At 33.8% G+C, this 26,308-nt stretch overlaps 1 protein-coding gene across 3 annotated transcripts in view; it reads right to left on the minus strand.

The window, feature by feature from the left end:
• LOC135166645 (retinoic acid receptor RXR) overlaps window positions 1–26,308 on the minus strand; it is a 71,123-nt gene that overhangs the window by 38,564 nt on the left and 6,251 nt on the right. For 2 of the 3 annotated variants that reach the window (XM_064129114.1, XM_064129113.1), the window contains exons 1-2: window positions 4,035–4,173; window positions 1,225–1,598 (exon numbers count right to left, since the gene is read on the minus strand). The exons of the other annotated variant lie outside the window; for it this stretch is intronic. In XM_064129114.1, the coding sequence (XP_063985184.1) occupies window positions 1,225–1,309 (85 nt within the window). In that variant the 5' untranslated portion in view covers window positions 1,310–1,598; window positions 4,035–4,173. Of the gene's footprint in view, window positions 1–1,224; window positions 1,599–4,034; window positions 4,174–26,308 lie in introns of those variants that run through there. 3 annotated transcript variants of the gene reach the window in all.

Below are 26,308 nucleotides of genomic sequence, written 5' to 3' on the forward strand. Positions count from 1 at the left end.
AATACTCACATGTTAATAATGCAAAAGTCGTGGGTTAAACCCCCTCTGGAACCATTTTTTCCAAAATGAAATATGATAATAATATATCTAATGTAATAAATAATGTATAATATATCGCATATATTATAAGTATTTCCAACAATTCTATGGGAGTTATGAATTCCTTCTCACAATTCCATGAATTTCTTGTCGCAATTCTATATAACAATTTTATTATTTCAAGGGATTTCACGAGTAATTCCTAAGTTACTTAATTTTATATATTATACTAGGAGAAGAAATATTTATATACAAATTATCCATAAATTTCGAAATTCATGCCTCCCACACTTAATTAGCATTTCGTTATATTTTAGCTGCTCGTTATAACCAACAGGAAGCAGAGGAAATGAGCGAAACACGTGTGTCGATGTTTATGTGAGGCATCTTCATCTTCCGAGCATATGCGACAGTGCGTCACTGGTAAATATTATTTTCCGAGACGGTAATTAGTTCAGTGTACAGCAATTACAATTCTCTTTATAATCTCAAAGGAAGACAGTCCACATTAAAAAATGTTTTTCTTTAATAAAAAAAATTCTTTTAATTTAAAATACGGTACCAAACCGCTGGGTTAGGACTTTCATTCGAATTTTTACACAATTTTTATTCCCGTTTTTATTCACCTGAAATTTAAACCTTCGAACTGTAAATGGGTGAATTGCAATCTAAGTTTTTGATTATTAAAAAATATTTCAGACATTAAAAAGAAAAATGAATTGCATTGCCGGAAATTCGGAAAAGTTACTTTCAAAGGAAGATCTTTGGAAAATATTTAAAGAATGTGGAATTATTGATAATTATTAACATTACAGTATTTGCTGTAGTGTTAATAATTTAAAAACACTCAATCTATTTTTTACAATGAGGTTTTTGAAGAATTTGTCAAAATCCTATTTTTTTTATAAATAAATCGCCCCAACAATTAATTCGCTTCACCAATAATCTTTTTTCTTACCCATTTGCAATTAGATACCCCAGCAATTAGTGAGATTAATGATAATTAGTAATCATTATCATTATACTTCAGGACGTGTCAAATAATGTTTGATAAGATGGAATGATAAGAGAAAATATGATACTTTCGAGAGAAATTTATGTTCCGGTGGATTTTTTGTTTGTCAATTTTTTGTTGCCTTAAAATATTAGTGTGTGCATATAATTAATGATTTTTATTACACGTACAGGTGTTACCACGTGCCCAGTGTTGCGCCTGGGCGCCCTGGATTATTGCCGTCACCGACATCATCGGTTTCTCCTTCTTTATCATCTTGTGCAACCGGTTTTTTTTTCCCGATCTTCTTAACTAAACCACTTCTTATTTCCGCAAAATTGTTTCCACTGGGTGTTTTTGATTCTCTATTACATTTGTACACTCATTTCACAATCCATATGGCACGAAACTACAATCCCCAGAGCTTCCGGAAGATTTTTAAAGTTGGGGAATTTCGGTTTAGCTGATGCCGACACTAATCATTTTTTTAGGTAATTTTGGTTTAGGTTTTGGCTTCGTTCACTCAAATCACTTGTCCAAGGGTCTTTGGCGTTGTTACTCCGGTCTATAAACGATTTTTATATTTTCAGTTGAGGATTTTGAGGAATTAATGATGGGGCGGGAATTTGGGCCGTTCAATTTTTGGATTTTGGCAAGTTGAGGATTATAATAATTCGCACTGAATTTAGGGAGAAACTTTGGCAATTTTTTCCGATACAAATTGTTGTGGAAAAAAGCTCTGAAGATAGAAGAGCTCATAAGAACTAATTCTTCATTAATTCTAGTTCAAGAGGACCAATTCCTCTAGTTCATCAGAATTAATTGTTAATGAATTTTCATGAATTGCAAATTAGGAATTCATTCTTATGAACTTTAAGAAAATTAATTGAGAATTGATAGGTATGTTAATCAGAAAGTTTTTTTGTCTATAAATATTTGTCATAAAAAAAATTTCAGAAATCATTTATTTAAGAAAAACAATGTATTCATTCATCGTTTACTCAATTATTGACGGAACCATATTTTTAATTTTTTTTTTCGTCGCTGTAAAAAACAGTGAAATTCTATTTCCATTATATTGTCATTAACAACGAAGTTGTAATATGCCGTGATTTTATTCAGCAATGCCTGACGATATTTTAAAAAACCGACTAAAGAATTATTTCATTGAAAATTCAAATTCCGAACTTTAAATGTCGTTTACGACAATAGCCACTTTTTTTGTTTTTATAGCTGATTTTGTGAACCTGGTGATATCAGAATTGTGATTACTTTTCCACCAAAAATCAAGTGCCATTTTAAAAAATCGCCAATTTAATAGCCTGCGAAAAAACATCTTCCACCATTTACTATTAAAATCCTTCAACCCAAGGAAAGAAATAGCGTAATTCCCCCTATACTTTTTCTTAAGCGAAAGGATGTTATGTTGCAAATTTCTACTTTCGAATATCGTATTTATTTTTGGAAATTCGCTAACCACGTAAAAAAATCATATCTCAGGGACTTGGGATGTGTGAATGAACGCGCTGTTCCGACACATTTATCACAAGAAACACGACGAGATCGAGTGGTGAGAGCCGACTGTTTTTATACCATATCTCATTTTTTTTAATCTATTTGCTTTTGTACGAAAGACAAACGTATATGGGTTTTCACGGGTATCCGCGGGGGACTACGAGTTAGCGACGAGAATTTCAAGGCCAATGTCGGCGGCTCGTCTGGCCCTCCAGCGGGTGCATAGAGCGATATAGACACGCCTGTAGAATCGATATGTGCCCCACAGTTTCACTTATATTCTGCTCCAATCTACTAAACTCTTATTTTAACTGTATTCTGGGACAACATGAAACCACGTGACAGTTATTGCAAAAATATTTTTTACCTCCAAAAATAAATAAATCAATTCGACAATAAATAAATAAATAAATTATTAAACGAATAAAACACGTTTTCCTGTTGATGTCATGATTTCAAAGTGAACTTGTAATTAAATATTTCAAGGTGATCGTTATCACTAAAAATAAATTGTCGACGAGTCTGAATATTCGACCGCTCGATATGAGAAAAATCGCGTTATCTTGGCAATTCGTCGGCGCAATAAAGGATTTAAAGAACATTAACATTAGCAACCCCGGCCTAACCGATGACTCAAATTTAAACGTCTGCAAGTCCAAGGTCAAGATTATTTTCAACCGTATCACTCGCCGAACGATGTTTTGTTTACTTTTTGTTTATTTTTTTTCACGTTCTGTCAAGTGGTTAAGTTCGCAAACATCTATCGAACCGAATATTTCACTAATTTATTTTTAAATTAACGTTTTAACGGGGTAAATATAGAATGGTATTGAATCGTGAATTACATCGTCGCATCAACGATCTGAATTTTGCGAAAGCCAGAGGCTGATTCGAAAAGTGTGCATTGGCCTCGGTTATGTGCATCATCGTATACACTAGCCGTAACTGCGCAAAAGTCCGCGAAATGTGTGCGATAAAATTTTGGCAACTGGCTCAGAGTGTTTGGGAGTCCGTTAAAGTTTTATCGATCACTCGGAAACAATTTTTCGGTGTTAATGACACTTATAGTTTATTTTCCATGTATAGTCTCTCGGGTTTTTACATTTTCTTTCCATCCCTCACCCCCATAGTTATCAATCACAGCATAGTACTACACCAGACTCAAAGTCAGTCTGAATGAGCTCATTTAAGTATTCGTTAATGACACTTATATTTTCACTGAAATAGTAATTCAGTTAACTTTTCAAAATTAATCAAAAAGGCGAATAATGATCCCGAGATAAAACGAAGAAATTTTCTCGTTTCTTTACTTAAAAATTTTAATTCATTTTTGTTTTATTAACAAAACTATTTTTCGCAAAAAAATTTTAACTCGCAATCGCTTTTTTCACTGCATTTCACAAATTTCAAACTCCATTCTTCTGCTAATGAGGTGAAAATAAATGATTTCTTTTTTTTATATAGATAGGAAACTGCTGATATTCACTATTCTCCAGAAATTGTTGATTTAATATCTTTAATTATGAAATGGAAAAAAATTCCATTTTTTGATTACACAATTCACTGGTATGAATTAAACCATGAACTTGAAGATTTGTATTTGATTGAGATATTGGTAATTAAATTATACCGGCGGAGGTATACGCAACGGATCGGGCATTATAGTCGCGAACCGGCGAACGACTGAGAGCACCAGTCCAGGACCGAGTCGTATGTGCGTGGTTTGCTACTAGTGGTCTCTACCGCGCTGACTCCTCTGTGCAACTAACGACGGTCCTCGTTACACAGTGCATAAAAAAAATTACTCCAAAATATGCGAAGTCTCCACTATCAACGGGTACATTTTTCATTCAATGAACATAAACAACAAGGTAACTAATATAATTACCACCCTCATTGATTAATTATTATTAGTTATTAAGATAGATAATGTGCGTGCACCAAAAGTTCTTCCCAAATAGGTCATATGTATATTGTGAAATTCATTATATTATTATAAACAAGTAAAAAAAATTGAAAATTCAGATTTTTGGCTACAAATTTTGCCGTTTTTTTGTCACTTTCTACAATACAATCTTCAAAGTTGTGGATTTTTCAGCACATACACACGCACATGATATAAAAAACATCGTTTTTTCGTGTGTCATAGCATTCTAGATAACTAGCAATTAAAATTAGAAAATCCAAAAATCGTTCAAATACAATACTTCCATTCGGAATCAAAAAGCAAATGTCAAGGTAAATGTCAGGTCTATAAAACCCCATTAATTAAAATTTTCCAGAGACAAATTCCAGACAATTAAAATTTCACCCATTGATTCAACAATTGACACACCCTTCAAAGAACATAATTTGAACATTTAATTTGTTAAACTGAATCGTTATGTCAGATTGCTATTATTATTATTTATGGAATAACACTCCACATCCCTATGTACACAGTTAATAACCCTTGTAAATAGGTTTCTAATTGCTTAATAAAAAAAAAGAGTCAACAATTGTATGACGATCGTCTTGAAAAAATTTTCCCTAATTTCCCCACTGCCCCTGATGATGCCATAAATGTCCAGGTGATGAGACAATTCGTGAGTGTTATCAACAAATTCGTAGTGAGATAAGTGAAATGTGCGAGGAGCTTGGAAAAAGGGGCTCTTGGAGCTTGCGCGAGTCAAGTTCTAGTGCAACATTCAAGTGGCATCCCCTCTCCAGTTATTCCCCACCACTCAAGTTTACATGAAAGCGAGCCCGCGCTCTCCTGATGGCCTTCCTCGATCACTCGCTCAAGGTTAGCCGGAGATAACACGGAAAACGAGGTACTAAAGTTACAATACTTCTACCTTTTTAGCTCGATTTTTGCGGGGTTAGTAATGAGAATCTATACTTACAAGTTAAAATTTTTTTTTTTCAATTTTGACGTGCAATATGAATGTGTTATGCTGTCAGCCATTTTGATTTTGTTGGAATCAAAATGGTAGGCTGATGAAACACTAGGAGGAGATTGAAAATAAAGGGAAATTGTTCTGTGAGGAATTTCATATTTTGTTCGGACGTTGGAAGGAATTCTGATCAGATAATTCTGGAATGAGATTATTTTCAAATATATTATTTGCTATTTCCGTTCCATCAATGAAAAGAGATTCTGCGGAGGTCTGGTCATCAGATCAGAAGATCAGAAGATCTGATGACCAGACAGATCAGAAGACAATCGCCCTTGGACAGACATCACAGGCTGTCAGATTGTTCTTAAGTTGGGGATTCGAAGGGAGATACGCAACCGTAATATTATTTTTGGAAGTGCCAGGGAAAACGTCAACTTCAGAATCTGCTGTTCATATGGGAACAATTGATGTTGTATGTTGAGTGTGTATCAAACAACTTGGAAATTTTTCATTAAACTTAATATGCAATTGTTATCATTGACACCTCTCAGTTATAAGTAAACTATTTAATTTAAAATATTTCCACAAAATGTATTACAATTTAAAAAATCCAAAAAAGTTACAATTGTGGTTTAGATTAACTCAATCTCTTGAATTGTTCTGACACAATCATTAATTCTAAATTGGTGATTACAAACATCTTGAATTTGATAGGCTCATTACTCTATTAATAAAAGTCCATTAGTGGCTCATTGATTCATTTTTAACTAGAAATTCATAAAAATCCATAAGTCCACATGCTAAACCTGGTACACGATTTATCATAGAAATTCCCTATTCCCTCCACAGATTACCGAAATCGCTGTAAAACAGAAGAATGCTCTAGTACCACAAACATGATTCCACCACCAGCAACGAGCCATAAGAAAAAAGGGGCCAAACACTTTGAATTATACCTTAGGCAATCTCCACAGTCTTGGTACAAGCAATGTAAATTACCCAGACAATTTATTGTCAGTATCAATCGTATTAGAGCAAACCAGTACCATCTAGGAGCATCACTTCACCGGCTTGGAATTATAAATGACCCGGGCTGCCCATGCGGAGCAGAATCTCAAGATTTTTACCATACCCTGTGGTACTGCCGAAATTTCCAAATCCAAAGCAATAAATTGTAAACTAGACTAAGAAGGTCTGCTTGCACTCCTCCTCCTTATACAACAGCCAAATTTGCAAATGGAACAGACTTCAACTATACAGAAGTAATTTGTCAATAAATACGGGAAAGTATGTTAAGAATTTATTATTAAATCAACAGTGCACATAATCTTATGTACAGATTTCAACATTTTAAATAATAATAATAAAAGAAGTCCAGGGAGTTTCGTCAGTTAATTCCAATGCAGATTAATGTTTTCTTTTGTTGAAAATAATACTAAAGACCAGGTATTGAGATATAAAGTTATCAATTATTCAGAATCAATTGAAGTTGTAAATTCTAGCCATACTTATTATTTATGAAGCTATCAAGTATTAAATACACGAATATTTAGTACTAAGTGTCATTTAAATAAATGAGTATTCCGGTATTTGATAGAACAGAATAGAATTTATTTATATTGATGCTACTTTTACAGTTTTATCTCTGCACTTGCCATTTGTATGGTTCCACCTTCTCCTTTCTATTTAAAATTCTATAACATCTTCTAACAGCTTATCATTGTTATTATTATTAATATAAAATTCACCAGGCATCCGGTATTTAGTATTTTCAACGATAATAAATACTAAATCCTGTAATATTTAGTACTTAAACCCGATTTAAATAAATTATATCCAAGTCTGCCCAACGCTGATTCAAAAGTACTTTCGTATTTGATAAATAAACAATCCGGACACGAAGAGAAAAATTCTTGAAAAATTACGTGCTCGTTTCGTAATCTGCCAGTCAAAACAATATTTGGTAGAAATGATTTTGGATTATGGATTATTGTCTCAATAATATAAAAATAATTTAACTATCAACTTTAATTATTTATTATCACACGCAGAAGGTATATCTTTCTGGTATGATGTCTCCAGACAGATCAACTGACTCTTAGTGACCAAAGATTTCACACTCTAGACCCATTTGACCAAAGGCCCTTGTTCATTTATTTCTTTTTGTTTCTTCTCTGGTTCTATTTATTAAAATCATTATAAACATTTCGGTATTGTTTGGAGAAAAACTATAACAATTATAACATACTGAGATGGACTGAAAACAGCTAGAGACAGACGATTCATTTTTGTCCACACATATCAGTACTCTCAATAAATGACAGAACAGTTACGCACTTTGTCAGCGAACTTTCAGGAAAAAGTCCTAAACATTCCAGAAAAAGTATGGAACGTTCAATGAAAAAATGTGTAACTGTTCTGTAATTTTAACTGGCAGATTACGGAACAAACGTATAATTTTTCAAGAATTTTTCTCTCCGTGTAATCAAGAAATTATCCTACTGATACATCTGAATCATGAAAGCGCAAATTCCCCAATATAGACAAGTAAAACGAGATATATGACCCCTCTCCACCTTCTCTCGTACTCTAAAACGTGCGAGAGAGATGTGAATGTTTGTTTGGCGCGTGGTGCAACGAAAAGACGAGAGAAGATGCCAACACGGAGACGCCTTCTCTTCGTTATACTGTACCATGTGGCTGACCTTGACAGCCACCACCACTTTTTTTTTCCTCATTTTTATTCTCGCAACTACTTCATCTCTAGTTCTTTTATCGCTCTTGTTTTGTTCTGTGCGATTTCCGAGGAAATAATACAAAACATTTAACACCCGGAATTTTTGATAATGACGTTTGATTTGTTGAGATTTTTTATTTCACATAAAGCGTCAGATTTTTATGTAAAGCAGTTTAAAAATGAAGATGGCAGAATATACACGAATCTCAGTTCTTTCTAATTTTTCTATTCCCACCTTTTCCATAAGATAAAGATAATTAATGGGGGGAAATTACGGAGAAATGTTGCTCGGATGTTTTATGGTAATTAATTGAAAATTATACGTCTTTGAGACCAATTTATTGGTAATGGCGTTCCGAAGGTGGTCAGGAAACGTTTCATTGGTTGATTGAGAAGAGAATGGAGAGTTGTCCTTCTTCACTGACCGAGACACACCTCAGGATTGGGTTAGGTCGGCTAGAACGATTCTAATTGGCTCCGAGTTCGACCGGTTGTTAGAGAGTTGAGGTCCGGTTGAAATTATTTGAAAATCGATATCTCAAACTGTCATTACAGATTGCAACAAAAATAATTATCGAGATCTGGGCTAAGACACCTAGCAGGCAAATTTTTGACTCTAAATGTTCATCCCTAACCGAACCGACTCAGGCCGAGCGGCACCGAACGATATACGACACAACCACCCACTCCACGACCTCTAAATCATTTTTAATAATTATCTCAAGCAGGGAACAATGAATTAGAATGTTGCCGTTAGTGACACATGGAAATCGTCTATGATCTTTTCAATGGCACATCTTTCATAGTTTCCGGATCGATAGTTACGAAAATACCCGCATAACGAGGGTCCCAATTCGCATTCTCACGATTTCATATTATATTACACTAGTAGACCCGGCCACGCGTTGCTGTGGCTAAGGTTTTTGTTATATTACATTGCACTGAACTATTTAGAAGGAACGGTAGGAGAACATCAGTCAGGGTGGTCACCATGCTTTTTAACCTAGATGCCATTTGTAAAAAAATATGGCGACCTCCATGACAGATTTTCTACTACCGTAGCCCCTTAGTACAATGAAATTGATATTTACGAAGGAAGACGTTAAAGCTGGTATCCCATCTTTTAAGTTGAATGAAAGTGCACACGGTGTGCCAATTTCATTAAAATCGGTTAAGTAATTTAAGAGTCCATCGCGGACAAACAACGTGACACGTAATTTACTAACTGAATTTGAATGTGTTGCGAACATTCAAAAAAGTAAAATGGAAAATCCGCTCTATTTAATTGAATTCTAAATTAAATTATTGAGAGTGCTTGATATGTGTGGACAAAAATGAATCGTCTGTCTACAGCTGTTTTCAGTCCATCTCAGTATGTTATAGTTTTTATAGTTTTTCTCCAAACAGTACCGAAATGTTTATAACGATGTTAATAAATAAAACCAGAGAAGAAACAAAAAGGAATGAAAGAACAAGGGCCTTTTGTCAAATGGATCCAGAGTGTGAAATCTTTGGTCACTAAAAGTCAGTTGATCGGGAGACAATAAATAATCAAATTTGATAGTTAAATCGTTTTTATATTATGGAGACAATCCCTATCCATAATCCAATATAAATTTTAAGAAATTAAGTTTATGAAATATAATTTTTTTTTATTATGAAAAAATCGATGAAATCTGCTAAAAATAAATAGAAAATAGTTTTTTGTAAAACATGAGCCAAGAAAATTTTTGTGGAATAGTCTACCCTGAAAATTTGACAACTAAATAAAAATAAAAAATAGCGTTAAACAGAAATTCTCTAGCAATTCATTTGAATTGGGTCAGCGATCAGATTTTGGTAAAAATCACAGCTGTCTTCGTCAATGTAGGGAAGTCGATTTAATAAATCCGTCTTCTTGTCATTCTACTTGATTAATCAAATAAAAGCTATGTCGAAGTAGCTCTTTGGCAATTTATTTAGAGCAAAATTGCGACTTGACCGGTTTGATTTATTTCTACAAAAGTCACTCAACTTATTCTACAACTCGAATCGCTTCTGCAACAGATGCATTGCATGTTGAAGCGTCTACTAATATGAAAAAATCAATTTTGAAAATAATCTACTTAAACCGTTTTATCGTTTTGCTACAGATTTAATGAACAGTGATTTGAAAAAATCGATGAATACAATTACAGATAAATATCATTATTTCAATGTCAATGATATCAATTAAAAAGTGATTACGATAAAATGTTCCAAAATGTGATGAAGCAAATGTCCACAAAAAAAAAAAAATTAAAAGAAAATGAAAAGAAAAATTTTTAAGAAGAATTTTTAAAGAAAATTCTCACGAGTGCTATTGAATTTTTTAACGTTTACAATTTTTCCACACGAACGCGTTGAGGCAATAAATACCGATACGAAATGTCCTTGAAACATGCAAATCCTCGACCTACGTTTGAATTAGAGAAAGTAAATAGTTCAACAATCATACGGGTTTATCCGCACCCTGTGTTTTTCTATTCCCACCTGTGCTTTATTTATCTTTCTCTCTCTCCCTCTCATTTTCGCGATTGGTGGAAGTCGTCGAGGACGAGAAAAGGTTAACTGGACTCTGTGTTATTTCGTTTTGATTTTTTTCAGAAATCCGGTTTCTCTAGCGTTCGTTCTGCATCTACCCCCGCAAAATGACGCGACTGCAGTCCGTTGGGTTGAGAAAAAATGGAATAAACAAAATATCAAGTAAAAAAAAAAGAAGAGGCTGAGTTGGAGCCGAAAAATTCTTGGGACTTTGATGGTTCGGGTCGAATGTGCCTCTAGCAGTTCTCCATTCTCCACGATGTTGACTCTCATCGACAACCTCTAATTGCATACTGACAGAAGAAAATTTTTCAGATATTTTTGTCTTGCGACAAGTGTGAAGTACTGGAACTAATTTGAAACACTTAACATTCTAAGGGGGAATATAAATCATGTCTCTGCGAATTATATTTACTTGAATCGAATAAAATACATTTTGAAGTCAAGTCATATGTAGTCACTAGAAAAATGCAAAAAATTCAGTGTTAAATCTAACATGATCTCCAGCTGATGTGACTGAATCATGAGGTTTCTGGTTGGATCCCTCAGACTAAATGATTGAAACAGACCATTTAATCATGCAGTCCATCAAAAGTCCCCAGAAATTTCGTATCGTCAAGGACTTATTCCATTGGAACTGTTAAAAAAACACTGACTGCTTGAATGAAAAAATAATTCGTCCCTTTCCTACATTTTTCTTCCAGTACACAAGTAGTTAGTATTCAGAAAAGGCTTAAATACTAAATACTTAACCGTTTTATATTTACGAGCTACAAAATTATTGAAATTGATTTTCTCAAGTTTCTAAATTTGACAGAACTTGATATTCAGTATTTTAATTAATTCCAAATGTTAATCGATGGTGTATTTACCATTAAAGGGGTATTTAATGAGAAAAGTGTATATTCTTCCCATAATTATAATTATATACTTAGAAATACCATCACCTCTGGTGATTATTAACGCTTGCTCTCATTATTATATTCGATAAACATTTTTGATCCATCATTTAATGCTTGATATTCTGTGAATATGATTTCTACGTTGGAATCTGATGACTCCCACGCAATGATTCACTGGTTTTTATTTATTCTAGTCTTTTATTAGATTTCATTCGTTTTATTTATAAATGTGTACTTAACTAGGTTAATTCGATTTCTGCTGTTATATTTCAGCCTGAAAACCATAATACATATTATTAACTCTTCGGTTTTACGTTCGCTCGTAGAAAAGACATTAAACCAGTGAAATTTCCAAAAATTTTAAAAGCAAGGTAAGTCCACAAGATGAAAAAAAAAAACACATTAAACGCTGAGCGGTCATTAGGTGAAGTTGAAACGAGAAGGATCTTTTGGGAAAAAAATTGCAAAAGCCTTCCTAGGTTCCTGTGGAACAATGGAGCGTCTGATTGGGGGCCACAAACTGTTTTAGAAATTAGGCTCCTCCGAATCCGTGCATTGTGCAACCGACGGTTTCTTCGACAGCTGCATCCAAGCCATTTTTCGCCCTTTTTTTTCTGTCCTTTCACTCTTCTCAAAAACTATCCGTCCATCGACCAGTTTCGCTTGGGTTTCTTCCGTATTCCCATGGTCACTCTGTATTTTTCTACAATGGGGGAAACAGCCAAATATTCGTTACATCTATCGATCAATTAGTAAAGCCAATGCTCATGAAATTCATGGGAAAATTAATCTGTGAATCATCAAAGGTCTATTAGGCCAAGTCTAATTATAAATTAATGAACTTAATTGCGGGGAAATATTGTTCAGCCTCTGTTGAAGCAATTCTTTTAGATGTGACCTTGAAACGCATTAGGCACGAGATCAAAGTCAGGGGAACAATTTTACTGGTTTATTATAAAATAATAACGGCTAATGAATTTTGCGAGAAGCCAAAAAAAGGCCATGAAAAGTACCTACGAAAATGGTATGTCTCAAATCCATAATCCTTTTGTAAAAAGGACATACACCTCAAATCTCGAATCGAATCGAACATATCGAAATTCCGTAACACTTATTCGTGATTGGTAGATACATTCACAGCGGCAAAATTTGAATTTCACAAGTACACAAGTATCAAGTAAATCAAGTCAAAGGATGAGTTAATTAGTAGAAAATAAAAACTTAGTTAGAAAATGGAAATTAAACAAGTTACTTATCAAATGTAAATATCTATGTCTTATCGAAACTCCTGTATTTTCCAAGTCGTCTTACAGCTTCAAGACATTTAAAATATTGCATGTTGCCTACAAGTGGGAAATAGATCAGCTGTGAATATATCAGCAATTTTTAAAGATCCATGTTTACGAAATGATGACGTGTTCAACGTCATACGCGATTACTTCAGGATCATTTTGGTATAATTATTTTGAATTTAAATATTACATTGACTTTTTATATCCCTATAATTCAACTGCTCTACTCATACAGTAGTTAAAATAAGGTGCGCTCACCGCAAATGTGACTTAAATAAAAAATATCACAACAATTAAGATTAACCAAATCGCGCGCGGTGGCGCGCGACTATGTCTCGTAAACATAAAAAGGATGATGATATTTCTGATGCATCAAGCCCGGAATTTATGCTTAAATTAGTGGCACACCGTTTTGTTATTGCATATGCTAAAACAAACAAAAATTAATTTTTGTAAAAAAAGTCCCAAGAAAAAGTATTGTCATGAAAATCTTTGAAACTCTTTCTTCGCGCATTTTTTTCGAAAATTTATTAATTTTTTTCATCAGATTTTATAGATTTTTTTAAGACAAAAAAAAATTTTTAATGTGTCATGGACTTTTTAAAAAATTGAATTGATAATTCAGTTGAATAAAGATGCTTTTCCTTTTTACTTCTTTGAATGTTAACATCACATTCAAATCCACTGTTGGTAATACTTCAATGTCGTACGTACATTTGAGGTTCCCATTCGGGTGGGTCAGTGCTGCCAACGCCAGGAATTGATTCTGGCAATTTTATTTATGTGAAATCGTGAGAATGCGAATGGGGACCGTCGCTATGCGGGTATTTTCGTAACTATCGATCCGAAAAATATGAAAGATGTACCATTGGAAAGACCATAGACGATTTATATTGTGTAACTAAGAGCAATATTCTAATTTATTGCCATCTGCTCCAGATCATCATTAAAAATCACTTAGAGATCGTAGAGGGGGTAGTTGTGTCGTGTATAAATACCCGCTAGCGCCTGACCTGAGTCGATTACGTTAGGGATGGACATTCAGAGTCAACACTTTTTCTTGGCCAACACCCTAACGGGCATCTCCATGGAATACTTATTTTACTTATAAATTAACAATAACACACTATTTCCTTGCATTGAGGTTCTCATTCGATTAAATTTCTTTACGGTTAATTTTGTCAGATGTTTCCTTCAGTTAGATGTCGTGATCATTATCATTATTCCTTTTGTCTGTACAACTAATTATCTGGTTTACAACTCTCTTGCTGAAAGAATCTATTGGACAATTGACTCTTACGCGAACTCTCCCAAGAAATGACGATAAGCTACTGTAATCATTCTTCAACTTTGATTTAGTGACATTAAGATAAAGAGTTTCAGCGATGACTGCATTCTTCCAAAACATCATCAAACTTAACTTTGAAGCACAAGAAAAACCGAGAATCAATCAAAAGACACAGGAACCATCGATTTCCACGACTAACCAATCGCAAAAGCTCAAGATGTTAATTCTCAACTTCTTGACTTTCAATAAATGCGATTTGTCGTCAATTCAAATCCTCTCCGTTTTAAAAACAGCTACATAAAGATCAATTCGTCGTGTAGAATAAATTGTAGATAATGTTCCATGCATGTCAGACCTCTGGTACTTCCAAGTGTTCAAAATCGAATACAGCACACGGAAAAAAATTTTGCATAAAAATTGATTCTCCAGAGAACGAAACGTGGGACTAAATGATACAACAAATTGTTGAGTCACAAATTAAACCGACCAGGTTTAAAACTGTTTAATAATAAAAAAAAAAAAAATTGTTGAGTCCAGTTTTGTCAGGAACATTAGACTTGGGAGACTAATTTTGGTGATAAAACCAACTTTCATCGCTCGTTTCGCCTTCTGAAGGTCAAGATTTCATTCAAAATTTCTTTCGGTGTATTGGAGTCATTTAATTCACCTCTCAATTTCTCATGAACGCCCAATTATTCGTTCACTCATGCATCTCGAACTAGAAGAAACCATGCGTACACATGGAAACGTTGATAAACACATTCACGTAGGTACTTGGCTATAAATAATGCTCGTTCATGAGGAAGATTGATCTAACGGGCGTGGGCGCAGTTAGCGCAGTAACATAGCCACCAAGGACACCAATGAAACAGCATTCGAGCCGTGTGACAATCACACCCATGCACCGTTATCCTGGTGACCACATTGTGCAGTAAAAAATTTCAATAGAAAACAAATGCGCATTAGCAAACAATTGTCATTCACCGATTGAAAACAGAGGCATGAAAATTTCAATCTGCTGGCGATTAATATGAGAACATTGTCACGGACGATTGTCATAGATCGTTGGGTTCATGTTTCACAATATGCGCATAATTGATAGAGAATCAGAGCTCGACGGCCCGAATACAACTTTAATATTGTTGTTTTTGTCTCAACATATGAATATGTGGAAGCATCAGGATGTTTTTCGTATTCCAACTTGACCTGGAGTTTAAATGTCATGAAACATTGAGATCTTTTTCATGAATTGCAATTAATTGCGATTCATGAAAAAGATCTCAATGTTTCATTGCGATTGCAATTAATTACGATTCATGAAAAAGATCTCAATGAAAAGCTTTCAGTGGAACTGAATAATCGCTATTGATTAACTCTGATCTATCGCCTTTAATCCACGTTAATTACCCGGTTTCAGTAAAAGTTGATTAGACACTTTGAATTAAGATGAGCTGTAAATAAGAATCTGTAAGAATATTTAAATCTCGAAATTCCCATAAATCGAATCTTTCGGTAGCTTTAACTTCATGAGAGGACATTTTAACTGGGGAATTCGGCAAAAACGCTGAAATAAACTGTGGTATCCAGCCGGAAACCAATAATATCAATAGTCAAGGTCGCAAAAGCCGAAAAACAAAGAAAAAAAAGTAATGAATAGAACATTCTTCAGCAGGACATATTTACAGTTTTAACAGCAAATGGTTAAAAATGTATAATAACAACAAAAGGACAATCGCTTGTGTATTATATAGAGAATTATTTTCTTGCTAATAGATTAGCACTTGAAAATTTTGTATATATTTTAATTACTTTCGATAGAAGATATCATGAAGCTATGAGACGCTGCGCCTTGCGCCTCAGTCTAGAGTATAAATTAAATACTGGTGGAAAATCCAAGAAAGAACAGTATAATATATAATATAATAGTATAATATAGAATATATTATACAGTAAAAGTTTCATTATAATATATAATAATTTGCTATTTCTTGAAAATTTCAATGAACTGTGGAAATCTCGTCTTTATGTTGTTTAAAAATTTGAAAGATCACGAAATTTTCAGTGACAGCTGAAGGTTGCGGTCCTGGCAATTGGTGATCAACTGTCCATGAGCTTATGGGCTTTATAATCCTCGCCTGCGACTTTGAAAAAAAAACATTTTTTCTAAGGCTGATGTAGGTTTTCTGTTCATCTCTTCCGATGTTATTTTAATTAAATATATATCATATTTTTCTTGTAACATTTTATGGAAACAGTGAAGGAAGAGCTCGAGAAGTGAAAAAATATAATCAGTCGTAGAGAAGAAATAGATAAGAATAATGATGACAATGATAACGTTCAAATAAGTTAAACATCTGATAAAATTAATTGTAAGAACGTCTTATTTAATGGAAGAAGATGTGTCCCTATTAAAAATAATCGATTTAAAGTTACAAAAAATTGATTCATATTCATAATTTCACCAGACATCGCTGTCATCTAAAAAAATATCTGGTTCCCTAAAGTTTAAGTAATTTTATTAATTCAGTTATTTCCAATTAACGTAAACTCATTTATTCATTCAAAAAAATAATGACAGATAATTCTACGCAACATACAATTTAAATGACGCTGAATATGATTTTTTTTTCAATTTATTATTTATAAAATTTATTTATTCAATTATCTTGTTAAATTATTTACACCCAATACAACTGAAAAATGGGATTCCCGAAACTTATTGAATTTACGAATGCCGATATGTTCGAGTGAGTAAAAAAATGAAATATAAAAATATCTATCCGATAATTTCCTCGAAATTTAACGAATATTTCACATCGTTATATAATTTTACATTGTCCAGACGTGATATGGGGTTCGAGTGCACTCAACAGAGTTGTCAGGACCTTGTGCAATCCGTTGGAAACATCCTCCACCCCACTAACTCTCTCCCCTTTGGTCCCCGCACCCCTGACCCCCGCCCTCCCAGCAAGTTCCCTTGACACTCGCGAGGGGTAGGGAAGCAATGTGCAATAGCCGGATATGGGCCAATGTCGGGATACTCCTCGCTGTGAGTCGGTGCATATTACCTACTAACCTACTTTCCACACTTGTCAACATTGGAAATTTACACCCTGACCCATTTTTGTGGAAAATTATTAGCTCAAACGTTTTATACTGTATTTCAGAGCTTTAATGTCTTGTTGATTCTGAACAAACAGATGTTCATTTACTTGAAATGTGGTATTTATGAAGCGTTGAGGGAATCATATTACGACTGAAAATACGCACTCCGAGATTATTTTATGGAGATCAAATTGAGTTTATTATTTCTGGACTTTATGAATGAAAATATGTCGTGCTTAGGAGGAATTTAAGGGATGTCGTGAAGTAGTTGCACCCTAAAACTAAACTGATAGAACGAGTTATTTATTTATGTCATTAGCGTATAAAAAACATTTAATGGAAAATGCGAGAGAGAAGAGAACAGAAGTATTTTTTTCAACTTAAAAAATCAAATCATATTCCTAGTATAGTATATAAGGTATATATTGAGAGTGTTTGATATGTGTGGACAAAAATGAATTGTCTGTCTATAGCTGTTTTCAGTCCATCTCAGTATGTTATAGTTTTTATAGTTTTTCTCCAAACAGAACTGAAATGTTTAGAATGGTTTTAATAAATAGAACCAGAGAAGAAACAGAAAGGAATGAATGAACAAGGGCCTTTTGTCAAATGGATCTAGGGTGTGAAATCTTTGGTCACTAAGAGTCAGTTGATCTGTCTGGAGACATCATACCAGAGAGATATACCTTCTGCGTGCGATAATAAATAATTAAAGTTGATAGTTAAATCATTTTTATATTATTGCGACAATCCCTAATCCAATAGTATATTATATAATATTGTTCATATGGGAAAATTGAAAATTAAATTAGTGCTATTGAGTCTGACAGAGACAGTGAGCTAAAAAAATTCGGCTCGGTTGGCCTCAGACGAATTCTCTAGTGCAACAAGCATGATTCTAGCTCAACCGATGAACTGTCAGAAAAAAGGCGCCAAATACTTTGAATTATACTTTAGACAAAAGACAATTTTTAGACAATCTCCCCACCCACTGTTGCAAGCAATGTAATTATCCAGAGAATGTATTGACAGTGTGAATCGTATTAGAGCAAACCACTACGATCTAGGAGCATCACTACACCGAACTGGAATTATAATTGACCCGGTCTGCTTACGCGGTCCAGAATCTCAAAATTTTTACCACATCCTATGGTACTGCCCGAATTCCCAAAGACAAGAAAATAAATTGTCAACTAGACTACGGAGGTCTGCCTGCACTGCTCCTTGTACAACGAACACTTTTGCAAATGGAACAGACGTCAAGTATAGATAAATCATTTGTCAATATTGAAAGGAACGTAAGGTAAGAATTTAGTCTTAGATCAACAATGTAAATAAATCTTATATACAGATTTCCACATTTTCAGTAATAAAAAACTTTGGTTTCACTTCAATTATTTTTTTTACAGAAAACTTATTTTTGTTTTTTTCAGTCGTTGTTTTTTTGAATGAAAACATCTCAGTTAATTGAAATCCATTGTAATAACTGAAAATTATTATAAACATCTCTGAGAAATATAGGGACGATGGTAAATAAAACATTATTTCTAGGAACATTATTTAACAAAAACCGATATTCATAGAGAATAAATAAATTATTTCTGAGAACGAATTAAAGTTTAATATCGATTATCTTTTTACGAACGGAATAGCGAAAAAAATGAGCAAAAACTCGTCGGAAACAGCCGCTTGGAGTCGATACTTTAACAATTAATTTTACAAATAATAAAAAATAATATCCACTACTCCAATTACAAACACCACTCTAATTTATTCCGATAACCTTTGACACTCAAACTCGTACACAAAATGATCATCTTCTTTTTTTGTCTTTATCCGTAGGAAAAGCCAGTAATTATCTCGGGTCAACACGTTCTGCTGCCGATTTTTCTGAGAAGATCGTTAACACAATCAAAATGAGACGCCTCAATTCACTTTTTTAATCATCCGCAATTAAGTGAAACCCAAACATATGGTATTATTCTCTTAAATAGAAAATTTGTTAATGGAAATAAAAATGTTTTGATCATTTTATCAAATAATTGTGTTTTACACTCCACAATGGATTGTGCACAGAATTGTCTCCGTTATATCTATTGTCTATTGTCTTGACTCTGTTTCTTTTGATTCAATTTCCTGAGAAATACAAATATATATAAAAATTCTTATGAAAAATAATTTGAAAATGCGAATTTTTCCGCGAATACAAAAAATATTCTAAGTTCATGCAACAATGGTTCAAAAAATACAAATTGTTTATGGAAAATATTTGGATGTGATTTTAACCAGATTTCAAGTTTGAAGATCCAAACAAGAAGCTGTAATTGCTGCTTCAATTTATTGGGAAATATGTAAAAAAAATATTCTCTTAATAATTAATAACTCCAAAAATATCTTTGACTATCGTTCTTCAAATGAATTCAATCATAACATAAGGTTTTTTTATGCCATTAAATTGGAGTTAAAAGATGATTACAACAGTTGTACTGATTTGATTTTTATGATCAGCGTTGGAAATTTATAATTTTTGAAGAATGTACCACGTCCATAGGCCAGAAAGTGAAAGTGAAATTTGTGTGACGTTTAAGGCCTATTTCATTTATCTTCTGGAAGATCCACTTTATTGATTATTGAGAAGATCCCTTTTATTTAACACCAATACTCAAGGTTAAAGGAAAATGCTGAAATCGATTTGAAAATGTTAAATTCCCATGGGTTCCATTCCACATGGGAGTAGATGAAAATGAAGAAGCAGACCATCTTGCAGGGAATGCAATGTTTCATTGGCTCAAAGATCGAATCTTGCTTCCTTTACACATTTCAATGAAGGTTTTAAGGGATAATCCTTCCCTAGTACCGAAGACAAAATTTTGGAAATGTCTACTCGTTATAGAACCAATTACTTGGAACATTATTATACAAAAAAAGCAAAAAACGTTGGTACTATTGATATCCTAAACTTGACAAAAGCTACGACGAAAAGCTATGACAAAGGCTATGTCTTGGGTGAAGTGGGCCAGGGTAGATCATTAAGGTTTAGCCAGTTCATTAAAAAGAATTGGCCAAGGAGGTGAACCATCTGAAGATATAGATCATGCGCTCTGGCACTGTCCACTCTATCAACAGTATCGTCCAAAATTTATTAATGGACTAAAGTGAAGGCCATTTTCCACCATATGAAATTCGTTTTTTTTTTAACTTTAATAATAAATATTATTTTATTAGTTGACTCGTTTCTCGCCTCATGTACATTAAATAATTAAAGACATTGAAGACTACTGACTGTTGAAGAACTAAGAAGACAAATTATGGATATGTTGTTAAAAAACAAAATCTTTTTTGCAGCAGAATAAACTCTTGGGTTTAAATGCCTAAATTAAGAAAATCATAATTTTGACCCTTTTATCCCTTTGGCACTAGTTCCTTGCTCTATAATTTTGGTGGACGTTTCTTTGTGGTGTTGACATTTGAATTGAGTTCGGAAATCCGTGATTTGTACTTTAGTTATTAAATTTTCAAGGGGCAGGTATTCATGTGAACTGGGAGTTGGACATGTTTTGGATTCTTTTGTGTCATTTTGACGCTGTTATCTCCATGTGTTAATACTGCAACTACTCCTAGCCTTGTTTCCTGCCAACGACAATAAAATTGTTTCGTAACTTTTAATCTGTATGCAGTTATATCCTTTGCAAGTCTAAGTGTTTATGTGTGGGATTTTAACACGGTATATGTGCAATTGCAGTAGCCGTAGCACGTGTCAGAATCTCGCAGCCTATGGCCTTGAGAAATTTCATGTCGATGTCTCCCATGCGTCCAGATCGCAGACGCCTATTTCCCTTTTCCACAGAGAACAGATTCAGTGCATCAAACTATATATCAGGATAATAAGGGAAAAAGTTAGTCCTTGTGGATTTCCAGGAGAAAATTTCACTGATGACTGAATATATATATTTTTATGAGTTATTGAGCTCATGGAGAGAAAGGTTTTCATAAAAATTACGCGGTATTTTCGGGATTCGCAAATCGAAATAAAGTTTTCTTGAAAATGCTGAAAGGTTCAGTAAAAAGTATGGAACGCTCCGTAAATTATCGGTAGCGAGTTACGTAATTTTTACGGAACGTTCCGGACGTTTTCCTGGTTTATCGCGTAATTTTTATCGAAATTTTGGGTTATTTGGCACTTACGGAATTTTCATGCATTTTTGGGCAGAACAATATTTTTTATTTTCATTCTATTTGTTGGATTTTTCATGAAATAAATAGAGAAAAAAAATCAATCTTATTCTCTTCTGAGTCTTTATATTTTAATTGAAAAATCTTTTTATGGGTTGGAATTATGAGAAGTGTGAGGTATGATGTTTAGGTTTGATTTTAAGTATGTAGACAAAGTAGACTGAATAGGACTCTTTGAGAGTATGTGACTAGAAGGTCCAGGGTGTTTTTTCCCTTTGGAAATCAAGTTAGTTCCTCTAAGGAATCGGTACAGAGCGGATGTGTCTTCCGAGCACAATTATTTGAGTTACATAATAAAGAAAGAAAATAGTTTAAGTTACTTACAGAATTATTAATTCTAATAACCCATTTCCAATACTATTCTAATGTAATTTTATTTTAATACTTTATGTCTGTAAATATTGAGTAAAAAGTATCCAGTATTGAGTGCAAAATTAAATACCAAATATGTTATTATTTTGTATTCAGTTATGCAGTAAATACTAAAACTTCGAATACTTGATATTTAAAGATGTATTTGAGTATTTTCTGGCTAATTATTTTGTCCACGTTTGCATTTAGCAGAACATCTTTGTTTCAATATTAATAATATTATTGTTGGGCTGCCAGTAAAAAATGTAAACTTATTAATCTTTTGTTCATAGGCGAACACAATGGATCATGTTGAACATGTATTCAACAATTTGCGAATTATTCAATACATTGAAATAGGCCATTGTCATCACCGACACCCGTCGGGTATTAGGAAAATTATTTAATTTACAATATTTCAACAAAATGTATCACCTTACAAAATTAAAATCGAAGACGAAAAATGTACTATTGTGATTTAATTTTAGTCAGTCTCATGAATTGTTTCGGAACGATCATCAATTCTAAATTGATGATTCAAAACAACTTGAATTTTAAAGACTCATTACTATATTAATGACAAACTATTAGCGGCTCATTGATTCATGTTTATTTTTGAGACAAACCATTCAAAGATTATCCAAAGTTACACGAAATTTTTAAAAAACTTCGTCACTTTTGGAAAGGTAATTTTTTTCTTTAATTTAATTATAGTTTTTGCTTTAAAAAAAATTTAAAAATGAGAATTTCACACCAGAGTTTTACTGAAAAATCAACATTTCCGTTGTAGTCAAATATGAAAATATGAATATATAATGCTTCATATACTTTTTAGAATATAACCCAGTGTTTAAAAAACAATTTTTATTATTTGTTTGCAACAAAGCCATGCATTAAAAAAATATCAATACTTTCTGAAACCTTATTTAAATTATACTATATATCAATTTATTCGAATTTTACTCATACAATGGATTGGAAAATTCATCAACTGAAAATATTCAAAAGCGACATAACCGGTCGGTCAAATACTGACCTGAGGGTAGAGTTACTTCAATTTCTCCATTACGTAACTGCGGTGAACCTCCTATAAATGGAGAGAAATTTTTCGCTACCAATTACCATCTCGATTGGTAATTGTTTTGTATTTTTGCCATATGATAAAAAATTACCTAAACACTCACTCCAATTTAACATTTTTAACAAAAATTATACCTATCCCTAGATACTTTTAATGAAGCAGTAAAAATATTTAACGAAGCGATGATGTAATTCGGTAAAGAAGACTAGATGACTTTTAATAATCAGTTACCAATTATCCGTCGCAGTTAATGTTTTATCGAACGGCCAGATAATTTTTTCTAAACAGCCCCCAAATTTTAGCGAACGACCTGGTATTTCTTCGTGACCGGAAAAAAAACCGGGCGATTACCAAACGGTTAGGTAATTTCTCGGATAAATATTTCGAATCAATATCATAATTCTTTCCCAAGAACGAAACCCCTCAGTATCACGAACATTTATTGTTATAAATATCCACGCGTGGGTGGAGTTTTTCCGCTGATAGTTGACACACTAAAATAAATTAGTCTCAGTGAGAATGAATGCTATGTTAATTCTCATACGTGATGCTAAAAGCACGTTCAATCAGTGTCACGTCTTCTCTCTTATCGTTTTGAGAGGCGGCCTTTGTGCCTCTAGATAGATTTTCAACTACAAACGTGCACAAGTGTTGCGGTGGTCATGTCAAGTATTACCACAACACGTGACATGTTATCAAGTGAGTGTAAAAAAAATTGTTAAAAATTTTAAAAATTTTTGGGATATTTTTAAATATAAATAATCACCGACCAATCATCATCATTTTCGGAAGATCTCTCCGGTGACCCAAAAAGATTATTTGGTGGATGGTCGGTAGACTATTTTGTTGTGATGATGTTTTGAATTTCACTTTGGATAATATTTAGAGAAAGTACAAAAATACAGCAGAGAAAGATTTTTTGGAAAAAAATAGCTTCGAAAAAAACTTCCCAAAAATAGTAGTTTTGAGAATAAGTTTTGGTACCCAGTGTGGGGGGCATTTACTATTATTTTATAATTTATTGGTATTTACATTATATTGTTTATTACTAGGTTACAATAACTGTGTCATCTGATCCATTACAAAGAGTTTACGACTTTTGTACGCGTCGGAGTCCGGTTTAGGTCTGATCCGTTCAGACTTAACCGTCTCTTAAATAGTAGATTAATTGTTTATACTTTATCGCGCGGTTCACATATTCAACAATAACGCAATTACCAAAAGCTGGGATATAACAAAGGACTATAGGGATATTTGATCGTGTGACATTGTCGCACGTGGCAGGTGGGGGAGCCCGAGTGGAAATGATGTCAGGCGTGCCTGAGGTTTGATCAGAACTTGATCTGGTGGTGGCCAGGTTCAACTGATCAGGCGAGACTTGATGAAGAACTGATCATTTTTTGATTCACTCCATCTGATCGGAATTATTCTGATCAAGTTCTGATATGGTGAGCATGATCTGAACCTGAGGTCCGTTCAGCTGTAATCACCTTGATCAAGTTCGGATGAGATGGACCTGATCTTATACTGAGATCCGTCTACTTGCGATTATTCAGATCAGTTCAACTTGAGCGGAAATCGAGCATTTTGCTTACAATTACTTTGACCAAATTTGGATAAGGTAAAACTAATCTTAGGCTAAGATCCGTCCTCCTGCAATAATTCGGATCGGATTTTGGTCAGGTCAGCCTGGTCTCAAATTTATCCCGAGTGGAAATTATCATCAGGTCCAAACCAGGATTGGATCAAGTTGCGCCTGATGTTGGATCAGAAAATGACATGATGACTTGATCAAGCTCTGATCAGTAACGTAACGGCTTTTTAAATCAAGACTTGATCAGGCCAAACAGCTCAGGATTTGATCAAGTCAACATTATTTCAATCTGATGATGCGAATAAACAATCATTAGTAGCTGAAAACAAAAAATAATTCAATTTTTTCACTACTGTTGATCTATCTTAATGGATATCTTCCATTATTAACAGTGAAACATCAACAGGTAACAGTCAAACAGTCAACATATGAAAAATCACATGTCATTTTACCGATGCTGGGGCTCGAACCTGCGATGTTCCGATTATCAGTCCTATCTCCGATCGACTAGGCTAACCGGATCTTATGATCAAGTCAACTCTATTTTGCCTATACGATCTCTATCGAGGTATCTGTTAACTTTGTAATTATTTCCGGATGTGCGCGTATATTTTACAAGATTTTTTCGGTCAGGATTCAATTCCGTTGATGACAACGATTTAAATAGTGATATAATAATAATGAGCAAATCGATGTCATGTATTTAATGTAGTCTGTAGTTTTCGAGATCTGGACGATTGGATTCAAACTTAATCATAATCATCCGATCAGACTAAGCTTAGACGGATTGGATGAGAACCTGATTCGGTTCTACCTGGACTATTTATGTTCCGATGAACTGGATCAAAATTTGATGAGTTTCCCATCGATATCACTTGATCAGACTCAGATCAAGATGATCAGATCAAAACCTGATCATAATTCATCTTAGGTAGTTCGGAACAGGGTCACTTGATCAAAGCTTGATCAGTTTCTAATCATGTATCAGCTGATCAGACTGAGGTCAAGCTGATCAGATCAAAACCTGACCTCGATAATTCGGATCCGAGTAACTTGATCAAAACTTGATCAGTTCATCATCAGGCATGGCCTGATCAGACAAACCTGACGAATACCGGATCAAATACTGATCCAACATCAGAGCGGCCTCAGGGGATTTCCACTCGGATCTCTTTCGCTTTTCTTTTTCCGAGTGACGTTAAACGTGCAATCCTACGCCCGCCGAAGTGTTAAACGTTTAACGGAAACTTTTGCGAAGCTGCCCAAGAAGTTTCACTTCGAAAATTCCCAGAGAATTTTAGACGGAAACCGTATTTTTTGTGCGATGTAAATTTCCGCAATTGAGAGTGAGGCAACCCCGAAGGTTATAGTTTGCGATATCACAGAAACATTGAAGTTTCCCTTAATTTGTTTGAGGGAAATTTTGAAAAAAATATGTTGAAATTCTCTGTTGTGTAACATATCTGATGTTTCGTACGAATGGATTTTTCCATTTTTCTTCATATCTTTGACTTTTTCCACAGAACACCTTAAATATTCTTAGCCCTATTTGGTTCTTGTCAAGTAAGAAAGATAGTGGCTATCAGGTGTGACATATTGGGCAGATTATAAAATGAGAAAGATTTGAATACCCTCACGGTCAAATGGTAATCTAGCTGTTACGCACGCGGTTAGGAATTTTTTAAAAATGTATGTCTACTAAAAAATTGATAAAATTTTCGTTCCATTTTTTGTCT

This window comes from Diachasmimorpha longicaudata, chromosome 10 (genome assembly GCF_034640455.1).
Source record: "Diachasmimorpha longicaudata isolate KC_UGA_2023 chromosome 10, iyDiaLong2, whole genome shotgun sequence".
Classification (NCBI taxonomy): Eukaryota; Metazoa; Arthropoda; class Insecta; order Hymenoptera; family Braconidae; genus Diachasmimorpha; species Diachasmimorpha longicaudata.